The 12965-nt window shown below is 43.2% G+C and overlaps 1 protein-coding gene across 1 annotated transcript in view; it reads left to right on the forward strand.

Moving 5' to 3' along the window:
• The window catches only part of VPS8 (vacuolar protein sorting 8 homolog (S. cerevisiae)), a gene marked incomplete at its 5' end in the record, with an annotated part of 63971 nt that overhangs the window by 44841 nt on the left and 6165 nt on the right, over window positions 1-12965 (forward strand). The window contains 7 exons of the mRNA XM_010289817.1: window positions 182-238; window positions 630-712; window positions 2091-2175; window positions 3204-3302; window positions 6887-6976; window positions 7437-7483; window positions 12132-12273. Of these exons, the coding sequence (XP_010288119.1) occupies window positions 182-238; window positions 630-712; window positions 2091-2175; window positions 3204-3302; window positions 6887-6976; window positions 7437-7483; window positions 12132-12273 (603 nt within the window). The remainder of the gene's footprint in view (window positions 1-181; window positions 239-629; window positions 713-2090; window positions 2176-3203; window positions 3303-6886; window positions 6977-7436; window positions 7484-12131; window positions 12274-12965) is intronic.

A 12965-nucleotide genomic window follows, 5' to 3' on the forward strand; every position in this document is an offset into this window, starting at 1 on the left:
TGTGTCCTTAGTTATAGGACCAAGTAGAGAGTACCTCACAGATGAATAGGACGTTCAGATTGCAGTGTCGTGTGCTGATTTGCCGTTGCCATTGTTGGTGCTCACGATCTGCTTGTTAGGTTTATGCCAACAGCTGTGCTAACTAGGCCTAACTCATGCTGACTTCTACACCCTTGCACAGGTCCTTGAATTTCTGTGCAGCCCGGATGACGACTCCCGCCATTCGGAGAGGCAACAGGTAATAGTCTTCAAGGGAACGTTTCTTTAGGCACCAGGTATGACCAGACCGTAGGGCAGAGTTTGGCCGTTGGGCACGGGTGTTGGCAGAAGGCCGTACGCCAGAGCAGACACCTTGCATAGGAATGGTGGCCAGCAGGGAAGGATTGGGCTGTGCTGTGCACAGCAGGAGTGAAGGAGGATCCTACCCCAGCGTTACCTGCAGGAGAGGTTTGACAGCGGTAAGAACAGAGGCAGGAAAAGTCCGGGATAAGTGCATGGCCATCATAGTTAATGGACGATCAGTTAAGAAAATCTGTAAAATAAGCCCTGTGTTAATACAAAGTTTATTTAATGGCATTGTCTCTCCAACTGCTGCTGCAGCATAAATAACTGGTCTTCAATATCTGCAGGTCCTTTTAGAATTGCTCCAGGCAGGAGGGATAGTACAGTTTGAAGAGAGCCGTCTTATCCAAATGGCAGAAAAAGCTGAATTGTAAGTTTGTGCATACAATATATAAATACTGCCTTTAAATCTTGTGTATGATATTTAAATACCACCTTTAAATCTCCTCCAAAGCTTTTTGCCTCCACATTTCTTGTTCCTACTTTGCAGCTGTGTTTGGGATCGTTTTCCCTATGCATTCACACATACTTCATTTAATTTGTTCGTATTCGGTCCCAGTCTTGCTGTCTTTACTGGCCGTTCTTAAAGAAAGGATTGTTAAGGTAAGAGGGGGTAGAGCTGTGGGAACCCTTCAGCATGAAACTCTGTGGGTCTTGATGAGTTTTGGCACTTCCTATCCTAGAGCCTAGGCTTTGTTCATGGCTATAGTTGTTGTTTGAATGCTCTACCGCTGACAGATGGAGATGGCTTGTTGGGGTGAGATCCACAGGTGGATTTAAAAGCACGAAGGGGTCTGGAGCCACCCCCATGGTACTCATTTTAGAATTGAGTAGGAGAGACAAACACAGTGTCTGGAAAGGCTAAAAATTTCCACCATCTCCTTTAGATGCTTTACACTTCCAGAAGGAGTCTGTCGTGCCTGAACAGAGCCAGCCAGGGAGGGCATCTTCATCCGAGTGTTGAATTTGGATGTTATGAGAACTCATACATTACAAAGGACCAGAGGGATAGAAGTGCAGTGGTGGGGTATGCCATGCCTGTTTTCCTGCATGTCCTAGGAGGAGTTACTCAACAAAATTCTTCAGACTCAAGAATGTTTGGGGTTTTTTTTCTCCTTGTTTCAGGGTTTGAATGCCAGAACCACCAGCTCAACTGCTTCCACCAGAGCTAAAAGACCTATAGTGTACTGTTATTTAGCAGAATTTTCATTTGTTTTGCCTCAGTTGCATCTGTTTTTATCTAAAGTCTCAAAACATTTAAGATGTTTATTAAAATTTGAAGGTAGGAAGCTGTGTCATAACACATCATTGAGTCACGTTCAGTGTATTTCTTCAAATTAGTGCTGCAGATTGGCCTAGCTTAGAGCTGAGTGTGTTGTGGAAATAAGGAAGATGATCTATGAACGGCAGAACCTGTGAAACCTGATTTAAGGATTGTTGTCCTCTGTCCCTTGCCTCTCACCTTAGTAACTCCGGTTTTCTCTGTTCTGTATGATAACTTCCCAGGAAGAGGGAGGTTGATCGGCTGATTGGTCTGTGGCTGATACCAGATGGCATAGGTAAACTGGAGCCACCCAACCTGTGTGCTGAAAACCTTACTGCGAGATACTTCCAAATGCTTTTTGTAAAACATGCTGGATTTTCTTTTGAGTGCTGCCAAACTGTGCTGGATCTGAGCCACCTACGTCTATGCTGGTGACTCAGCTGAGCGTGTTTTTTCCTAATGTGGAAAGTATTTTTCCTTTTAGCTATCAGATTTGCGAGTTCATGTATGAACGAGAGCTTCGCTATGACAAAATAATTGGCTGTTACCTGCGTGATCCGGTGAGAAAGGTGAGTAAATCTGGTGCTTTTGGCCATTCTTCTTCATAGCAGCGCAGCCTGCCTTGCTGGCAATGGTGTGAATGGGCGCAACAACCCTGCTCTTCTGTCGTACTTCTCTATCTTAAGTGTCCTTCTTTACAGCTGAGTTCTCTTAGTTACAGTCAAGGCTTTTTGCGTTTGTGTGTGTTGGAGAGGAATAAAATTTTTTTATTTTTAAAGCTTCAGATTTTTGTTTTGTTTTTAAATTTAAACAATGCTAATACATAAAAGCTGGGTGCAAGGTGGGATTTATTGCAAATGTTGCTAAGTGCAGTACTTTTTCTCCCATCAGTCCCTTCTTCCCGCCCCAGACAGAGTCTCTGTGCCCTTACTATTTCTTTGCAATTAACTTCTGCATGTCTCTGAGTTGTATATCTGCCACAGCTATTGAGGTATTCTCTTCCCTACCATCAGCTGAAGTTGGGAGGAGAGTCTGGCAAATGTGATCTCACCAGCTCCTCATGAAACCGCTATGCTGAAAGTTGTGTGGGTGAAGGAGTCAGAAGAGAGAGGTTGTGGTAGTGAGATTGTCAACAAATATGGTACAGGAGAGCATCTGAGCTGGGGACGGTGCAGGAGGACCTGGGGTAGAGGCTAATGCTGAAGAGGAATACAGGAATACGCTGGGAAAACCGACTTGCCCTCTGGTAGAGCATTCTTTTCTCTGCCTAGACTCCTAGCTAAACAGTGATGTCCTGTCCTTTTTCCCTGTGAGCAACAGGGGAACATTTCTAATAGTGGAAGAACAATTCTCTTTGACCTCAGTGCTTAACACGTTTAGCATCAATTCTGTTCCTCTTGGCTTTTTTTCCTGGCAGTTCTTCAGGAACTATTTAGAGACATATAATCTCGCCTGCAGATAACTTACCCTGACTTGCTAAGGAAGGACTAGCCCTGAGGTCATCTAAGACTGTTTGAAATGCTCTCCCTTACCAAAATCTAATGCTGTTAACGGCGCTGCCGAACATACTGTACCATTCATGCTTTATGCCTTACAGGAAGAAGTTTTCAACTATATTCACAACATCCTGTCCATGCCTGGCTACAGTGCTGAAGAAAAGCAGTCGGTGTGGCAGAAAGCTTTGGAACATGTAGAGGTACAGTGTGTCTTAAACCCGTGGTACCTCAGCTACTGCGAACTCCCGTTGGATCTGCCTAGTGCTGTTCTGTAAGCAGAAGTGTCACAATGTCGAATCACAGCTGGTTAGAAAGCTCTGACTTTAAGTAGTGTCATACATTAATGTAAGTGCCTCCCTTCGATTCAGGCTGGCTTCCTTGGTCTCGTGGTTTCAAATATTGCTCTCTGGATAAAAGCACCTTATCAGGGGATGATGGCTAGTGAGTGCTGTGGAACAGGGAAAGGATCCATTAGCAAGTCTCTCATCTCCTGAGCGTGCAGCAGCGGCAAGGTCAGGAACTTAACACGACTAACCTCACGGTCTGTGGTATCAAATTCCTCATCGTACAATGATAATAGCATTCAGCCTTGGTACCCTGGCACTTCTAACCTGTGAGAAGATGGGGTCATGACTTCTACTGTAAGACACAGACTGTTGCTAGACTTCTCTAGCTAATAATTTTTCCAGTCTCTTCAATCTATCTTTGCTTCAGGGAATGGAGATCTGTCTGAAATAGTTGTCCAGTCAGTAGACGTGGGGAATCCATAATATCTCTGGTGCCTGTGAGGTGGTGTCAATCCCCTCCAGGGTGATCTGGAGATAAGCCAGGAAAAAACTCTGTCTATAAAACAAGCAGTCACGCGCTTGCCCAGACTACTTAGCAGAAAATGGCCACAGAAGTCTGTAACCTGTGAGGTGGACAAAAACAGTACTTGGTACATTTGAAAGATACAGAATATTTTTAGTCTCTACCAGCATCTGCAAGCAGTGCGTGACTGATGAGAAAATGGACCAAGAGGGGAAAATGATTCAAAAGACAATAAACAAAGAAATCCTGTGAATCCAGCTGTATGATGTGCAGCTCGCTGAGCTCACACCCACTCTCCAGATGCATTTTCAGGGCCTGTGGGAATTGGTGGTGGTGATGCTTGTGCTGTGGCTGAGCAGGCCTGGCTCATTACTACCTTATCAGAGCAACTGTGGTTCCATGCTGGGCTTTCCAAGTTGAGCAAACTGCTGTCTACTGTGCTGCTTCTTTGTGTCTGCTTCGTTCTTCTCCGACTGCATCCCTTATCTGCTTGTATCGCTATATACGGCCCAAATTGTTTGGCAGTATGAGTGAGTCAGCATCTCTCTGCAAGCCTTATTTTGTGTTTTTATCAAATCACAGGTAGGTCTCCTTGCTGGGTCTCTTCAGCCTGAGGCCTTTACAATTGCTGTTCTGTGCTTGGGTGTCTCAGGACAAATCAGAAATGTTCTGGGTTGCCCTTCCTGATGTTTCTCATTGTGTTGTGCCGGTTTTGATACGTTTGTCATAGGCTAAGACTGCTATGTTGAGTTGTTTGGTTTTGTTTTCTCAGTCTGGAGCCACTTCTGGATTATTGCACAGTGTCAGAAGTGCCCAGTGTCCAACTTGGCAGAGCTGTGTACTTTTCTGAAGTTGGCAAACAACAGAAAATAACTCCTCTCAACTTGTCCATGGCCATCCTTAAAAACAGGGTTTCTTGCACTGTTTCATCAGCCTTGCGGATAACAGCCATCTGCTCTTTCCTACACTTTTTGCAGCTTCTTCCAAAAAGCTGCTGGGCAGATGATCGGTTCTGTAGGTCACCTTTATTGGGTGCTGTCACTGAGATCAACTCCCTTTTTCCTTTCAACATCTTCTATTTCCCAGGATTGGTGAGCAGTATATACAATTTCATGTGGCTTAGCAGCTTATTGGCTGCTATGGGCTTTTGTTCTTTTCTGTTGTATTAATCCTGCTCTCCGATGTTCAGAAGGCTTAAAATAGTAAATAACAACTTACTAGGGTGGTGCTGTGATTTCAGGTCTTTGAACAAGTGTCTTTTCATCTGCTGAGGTATGAAAGTAGCAAACCAGCCTCTTCAGCTGAAACTAGCAGTGTCTAGAGAGGCTTTCTTGGTGATCATATGACAGAAAGTGGGGTTTATGATCAGTGCCACTTCTTATTTCCTCCATCATCCCACATAGCTGTTGTTCTTGATGTTTATCTTGAAAATAAAGCCTAAGTGCTGTTTGTGGTGGTCACTTTCTGTCCTCAGACCCACATGCCTTCTGTCAGTGTTGTCTCCTCAGGGGCTGTCTGCCTAAGGAGTACCATGTTTGCAAACCGTTCAAACCTTGGGAGAGGATGAAAACCCAAGCCCAAGACCTCTTGCTTGGGGGTAGGCTGTGAAGGTCACACTCATTCAAGAGCTGCAGTCAGTTACAGGGAGGCTGGGCTGTCTTCCAGCCGGTCAGTCCTATCTTCAGCAGTCCTGAAGACTGCCAGGGAGGGTTTGTCCAGAGAGAAAAACACATTAAGGCGGTCACACCACATCCTTTCTGCATCCCTCTGCGCTGCTGTGGGTAAGACCTGGGTCCTTTGGATTGCCTGGGCTTGTGGGATAAAGAGGTCATGCTCCTTGGGAAGCAACAGAGAGCTGTGGCTCCTGCAGTACAGCTGTGGGGTCAAACATGGCAGAGCTGCTTTACATACAATATGGGGGGCAGATTTTGCTTTGGAAACCTCACAAAATGCATCTTCCATGATAGCTCTTCTTTAAAGAGCTTGTGGAGTAGTTATGCTCCTCTTTGTTACTTCCTTTCTACCCTTCACCCTGGTCTGTTGCTGGCATTGGCTGAATTTGGTGGCTGCTACATCTCTCTGGAGACCAAGCTAGGGCTAAGTAACTTTTTCAGATTTATTTTTTTATTTCCAGATGTATGTTTAGGAAATTTTTCTTTCATTACCAGTATAACAGTTGGTTTTGTTTTGTAAAGCAATGTTTGCTCCTTTGTAGGCTTAACCTGTGTTAAGCTTAAGCTCTGTTAAGGCTTTAGGAAAGGGTTACCAGGTGCCCAATACTGGTTTGAAGCAGTTGCTGCTTTTTTTTTTTTTTTTGGAAGCATGGACGCATTTGGAAGCATTAGGAGCAAAAAAACTCATGTTTTGGGTTGTGTAAACTTGTATGATATGAAGCTTCTTAGATCAAGCTTGACAAGGAGGCAAATGCTCCTTTTATTACAATAAAGAAATTGTTTAAGGTTTTTTCACATCTGGACAGGTACAAGTTACAATTAACAGTTACAGGAAACCTCCTTTTAAGCCTCTGGTTCAGCTGGGCTCAAGCCAGCTAATCACTGTTTCCATTTGACTGGGAAGTTCCTTCGGGTCAACCGAGGGCTTTGTTTCCTCTCTACTGCTGGCTCCTGGTTGGCACTAGGAACGTCTTGTTGGCAGGGGGTAAAAGGCAGTTGTCAGAAAACCTGATGAATAATTTCCTTGCTTTAGGACTGAGACGTGGTCTCGGTCTGAAGAGTTTTGCATTCTTACAGGGCCTGTTTTGTAGTAAAATCATCGACTTTCAAACATGCCTTTCTACAAACTACCCTTCTATTTTTTTTTTACAAATCACTTTTTGTGCGATGGCATTTGTTATTTTACAGCTTTCATCTAGGCAAAGATGCAGTTACAATATGAATGGACTCGGTGGTACTGCATAATTATATTGCCTATGGAATGAAAAGTAATTATTTTTGTTGTGTTTCCCTCTCCAAAGGAGATGCTGTTGCTGAGCCCATGTAAAGCGGCTGAGTTGGTAGCCATTCACTTCAGTGAGCAGATTGAGAGCATCATTACAAACCTTCAGGTAAAGTGTCAAACTTCATTTGATGTTGGTGCTTCTCTACCATGGGGTTGCCATTCTTGTAAGAAACGATTGCCAAGAGTAATGGTAAAGTGTTGCTGTGTCATAAGCAGAAGAAAAACAGCTTGATAGCTACTCAGCTGCAGGAATTGCTACGTTTAAATTATTTGGCCTGTTTGTAGGGTTCTGGCCATGAAAATATACGCTCTCCGAGTTGCTGGTTGCATCACTTGATAATGCAGTTTTTAATTTGGAGTTCAGTATGGCTTGCATTCAGGGATCAGACAGAGCTGATCAGTTGTCAGCAAACATATTCTCTGAGCATTTACGCAAGTGCCTAAACCAACTTCTTCAGCGGGCACCAGCTGTGAACAGTATTTTCTTCGATGGCTGTAGTTCAGGGGTCACTGGTTTGTAGCACATTATTTAAAATAGTAATACTCTCTCTCCTCCTGTTGTACAGGACCAGTTTTTACTCTTCCAGTTTCTGAGGAGTCTCCTTGATCCGAGGTATGTAAGAAAATTAGACCATTTGCAAACTGGAGCTTGAAAACAATGGGTTAAAATAAATTCCTTTGAAACGGTGTGTCAATACACAGCCTACAGCCAAGTTCAGGGCTTGGAAAAGGTGACTTGCTCTTCAAACTGCCCAAAGTTGAGAAGGATAGCACAGAAGTGAGTGTTCGGGGGAGTGTCCTTTAGCAGAGCCCGTGCTGGCTTCCTAACTGGGAAGTGGTGTGGGTTCCAGTATGAGCAATGCGACGCCTCCCCTGCGCCGGTGGGAGTTTGGGCGTTGCTGTAACAGGTTCTTTGAGGAGGCTGTGAAGTGGTTATCCTGTGACTGAAACTGCCGTTTCTCTTCTCAGAAACGGCAGTTTCTGTTCTTAACCCACCGACTTGATTACTTGACCAAGGTGCCCAAGTTTAACAGAAGTAGAAAAGCATTTTGGTCTATTGGCATTTTTCATTTCTATCTTATTTCAGAATTGCTGCTGTATTTCACTGCAGACTTCCCTTTAACTGCTTGCTTGCTCCATCTCCTCCTGTTCTTTCAGTATTTCAGCACTGTGTGTTCTCTTTGTGTTGAATCAGTTTGAAATGCTACAAGACCTTGATTTTATTTATTTGTTTCGTAAGAAACGTATATATGCACAGCTCCAATTGCCTTCAAGCAACTGTTAATGCAATTTAAGGCGAGATCTTGTTTTGGCGATTAGCTACAAATTAATTGTGCTTTATGAGGAGGAATAGGAGTAGGAGAAGATAATATTATTTAAATTCAAGTGTTAATGTTTCAGTTCCTGTTGAAGTGGAATAAAAAGCATGCTTTGGAAGCTAGAAACTGGAGTTAATCACCTTTTTTTATTGGGATATAAATTAAAGAAACAAACAAAAAAAGACAGGTTTTCTTTTTTCTCAAGTTATACAGCCATGTTTGTATGAAAGGTGTTCATTTCACCTACTGTGTTTTTTAGAAGTCAAAATAAAATCAGCATTTTGCCAAGAAAATATCATGGTTGGATTTTACAGGAGTGAAATTAGATGATTTAGTTAATAAATGAATCATTTTTAAAAAAAATTGAATAGTTAAGCAGAAATGATACCCAGCTGGATGTTAAGTAGGACTTTGTTTATGCTGTGGTATCACTTGTAGCAATGTAGGTAGTAATTAACCTGGATTTTAGTCTTATGCATGGAGTGGCTTCCATAATCTCTGAGTAATAAACGTATCTATTTTAGCTCTACCATAATTAGAGCTAAATAACAGCTATTTCTCTTGTGGTTAACTTCTAATCAAAAGCAACACATGATGTGTTCAAACCAGCAATAGGAAGCAACTTCCCTTACCTAATCTTTCAGAAGATCTCTGCGTTTCCCTCTGATGCTCAGCAAGGTGCATGAGGCCACGTGGCTTGTCACGTTGTGCCGGGCGTCTCGCAGGAAAGTTTGTGAACTTTCCTCCTCTTCCCTCTGTGGTCCAAAGTCCACTAATTCTCTGCACTGCAGTCAGATACGCAGCATCCCAAGTAATGGAGATAAACAGTGTACTGACTGGATTGTTGTTGCCAGAATACTCAATAAGCAAAAGATAAGTGGGGCAGTTACGCAGAAAAATGAAGAAAATACTACTTGAATGGATTCACATGTGCCGGTGACGGACCGTAAAGCAGAAGCCCTGGAAGCCCAAGGTTTAACCTATTGTTACTAAACTATGTTGTCAGTAAGAAGCGTTCTGTAGAGATCCTAGATTGCTGGAGGGTTTGTTTTGGTTTTTTTTTACTAACACTCAAGGTCCTGTGGTCTGTTTTCAGTGCTGTGAGGTTGTTTGCTTCTAAGACGTATTGAAGTGAGGTGAACTGTATCCTGAGGGAGGCAGGGAAGGAGGGAGGAATCTTGCTATGCAAGACCTAATCTGCAGATATCCCTATACTTTGTAGTATATCTATACATACAATAGTGATTAGGTTCTTCTGAAAACATCTGTCTCGTCTCAGTCAATCTAAATGTTTATATGCTTTTTTTGGAGCAAAATTCCAATTAAAATAAAGATTCTTCGTGCAGTGAATGAGCTTGTAATGTCTCAAATATGAATGATTGCTTGATCATACGGGGACAAGACTCATCATGCTAGTATAACTATCTTAGTTGATGGAATTGCATTAGGGATTAATTTGGCCCATTTAATTTAGCTAGAGATTTATTTTAAAGACGGGGGAAGGGAGGAAACGGGGTTAACGGAAATTGCCTGGGGAAATTAAAACCAAATGTCCATTGTATCTTATAAGCAGACATGGAAAACAGATAATATAGTGTGTATTGCTTAGCTCATTAATCACAGCTTTTGCTACATTTCCATTTTAAACTCTTTTTTCCCCTAAAAAAACCAAGGCAGTGAAGCATGTCTGTTTGCAGTATGTGTTTGTTTATTATACCAACAATATCAACTTATTTAGCAACACAGTGTTCTAGGTCTATAAATATATTAACAGATACCTGCATTTTTAGCTTCTGTTACAATGGCTCTTCTCACTGCCCAGGGACCCGTGACACTCACAAGGCTCACTTATGCCAGGTTTTGTGAGAAACCAGTGGTTATTTCTTCCTTTTAGGAAAGAGCATGAGGAGTATGGCGGGGGAGATGTTTGGCATGGTCATACTGAAGGTGAACATAATCACATTGAGCTGAGCAGGACCTGCAAGTCTCAAGATAGTCGCTTAGTTTATAACATTATAAAAATCCAGCTTTCTTTCCATTCCGTCTTCTCTGCATTTCTTAAGTGGAATGGTTAATGAAAAGGTCAGCGTGCTCATGAAGTCGTGAATAGTAGGTGCCAGAATTATTTCCAGACTAGAAGTTTGTTCTTGTACTAAAAATGTATGACTTGCCATTTCTCCCATTTTGGTAGACAGAGATCTACCAAAAAGTAGATAGAAAGTACTTCTTTACTTTAGTCTAGTCGCAAAAATAGTAGAACGCTCACTCCCTTACAGGCATTGGGGGAGTTCATAGGGTGTGTGTTGTGGGAGCAGTGCATGGTTGAATGCAGGAGGCCAGAATTCAGGGCTCCTGTTTGGTCCTTCGAAAGTCTATTCTTTATCTAATGTCAGAACAGAATTACTTGGATACCAGTTTTTGTACAACTGTGTCCATACTTTGGACACTGTGATGCTTTAATATCTGGGAAAATATAATTTATAATCAAGGGATTGACATTGTAATCACAGTAAGCTTCTGTTGGCCTGCTCGGGGCACAGCATTCTCCTGGCCTTTCTTGGATGATAATAATCCTGTTAGCTCTTGTAGCTCCTCAAAAATATAGGATCACATTGTATATCAGACCTTTTCCATCCCATGGCTGTAGGGTTTGCACATCAACACACCTTCTCCCGATTAGGAGTTTCTGTTCAGAAAGGTAACAAAACTAAATGCATAGCTTGACCTGCTTGCTTTCCTAGCAGGAGTTTCAGAACGGGTGTTTACTTAATAATAAGCCAAGGGATTGGAAAATGGCCACTGTGCCAGCCACTGGAGTGCCAGCAGCGGCTGCTGGAAAGGAACTGGAGCAATCCTTTTTACATTGACAGCTTTATTAAATGAGTTTAATTGTACTCTGACCTTCACCTGCAGAAACTACCTCGGCTAGAACCCGAAGGGAAGCCCGAGTTTGAATGGCTCGGGCCAGGCAGCTTTATCCACAGCCCTGACCAGAAGAGATGAGTGTCAGGTCTGCACTGCTGAGTGCCTGGCCATCATGGCCGTGTTGCTTGTGACAGGTCAGAGGATGTCAGGGAGAAAACGTGGGCAGTAAACACAGCAGAGGTTGGAGACTTCACCTGCCTGCGTTGATTGAGCACGTAGGATGCTGGGAGATGAGGCGGATGTCTTTATTTCTGGCTGAATATGGTTCTGTAGTGCAGCTGGTTGCAAAACCCTTGAGAGAGGATGCAGCCTTTGACTGAACAACATGCAGGGTCTGGTTCAAAACCTTACAGCTGGTGATCTGCTCCTCTAATGACCTTAAAGTGCACCGAGTTACTGCCTCTGCAAGAGCAAAAGCCAGTTCACCAGTTGTCTTCTGTCAGAGAAGAACTAAGTAAAAATGGGGATGTTTCCCTAACAGAAGCATGAAGTCGTATCTCAGTGAGGTGGATAAAAGGATCATATTCTAGCAGACAAAACATTAAACTGTGATAAAGCAGGTCAAAGAAGAATTTCAGGACCACTAAGCAAAAAGCAACAAAATATTTGTTCAAACACATGCAGAGAACGTCTGTAGGACAAATAGATGATCAGCATCTAAAAAGACCACTCGGAGACCATAAGGTTTCATTGAAAAAATTAGGCGAGTTCTTTGTACCTCTTTGCCGTAGAACTGCTGAAGAGCTGTCTATGCTGGATTCTTTCTTCACAGGGGACTTTGATAGTCTAATTTATACTGAGGCACTAGTAGAATATGTTGTGGAACAAATGAAATGCCTGCTAACAGACCTCCAGCACCAGTAAGGAGTAGAAACAGCATATTTTTTTCCTCTTAAAACTAGATTTTTTACTTCTGTATTAAGGATAGAAGACAAAATTGAGTAAGAAACTCTTCTTTCCAGCAAAACTTCTGGGCTAGAATTTGACTTGAGTCTCCTATGCCTCTTTTTATTCCAGAGAGGGCATTAACCAAGACCTGATACACTTACCGCCCTGCATCACTGAGCAGTTCGTTGAGCTGCTGTGTCAGTACAGCCCAGACCAGGTTTTGGAGACGCTTAAAGTCCTGGAATACTGCAGACTGGAAGAAACTATCCAGGTAGGAAAGACAAGCAGGACACATCCAGGTAGGAAAGACAACTGGAGGGCTGCAATAGATGGCTATAAACTCTTCAGAAGGACAGGCAAGGAAGGCAGGTGATGGGGTAGCCCTGTATGTTAGGGAGTGTTTTGATTGTCTAAAGCTTAACAATGGTGATGATAGCATTGAGTGTTTATGGGTAAAGACCCAAGGGGAAGGCCAACAAGGCAGCTATCATGGTGGGAGTCTGTTATAGACTGCCCAGCAAGGATGAAGAGGCAGACAAAATATTCTGTAAGCAGCTGGGAGAAGTCTCATAATTGCTAGCCCTTGTTCTCGTGGGGAACTTCAACTTACCAGATGTCTGCTGGAACTGCAGTACAGCAGAGAGGAAAGAGTCTAGGAGGTTCCTGGAGTGTGTGGAAGAGAACTTCCTGACACAGCTGGTGAGTGAACAACTAGGGAAGGTACCCTGCTGTTTGTGAACAGAGAAGGACTTGTGGGTGATGCGATGGCTGGAGGTTGTCTTGGGTAGAGTGAGCATGAAATGAAGCCCCCATCATCCAAGGGGAAACGGTTAGTGACCTGCTACACCACTTAGACACAAGTCTATGGAGCGGAGGGGATCCACCCAAGGGTACTGAGGGAGCTGGTGGCAGTGCTCACCAAGCCACTTTCAAACATTTATCGGCAGTTCTGGCCTAAACGGC

Source organism: Phaethon lepturus, unplaced genomic scaffold (assembly GCF_000687285.1).
Source record: "Phaethon lepturus isolate BGI_N335 unplaced genomic scaffold, ASM68728v1 scaffold1126, whole genome shotgun sequence".
Taxonomy (NCBI): domain Eukaryota; kingdom Metazoa; phylum Chordata; class Aves; order Phaethontiformes; family Phaethontidae; genus Phaethon; species Phaethon lepturus.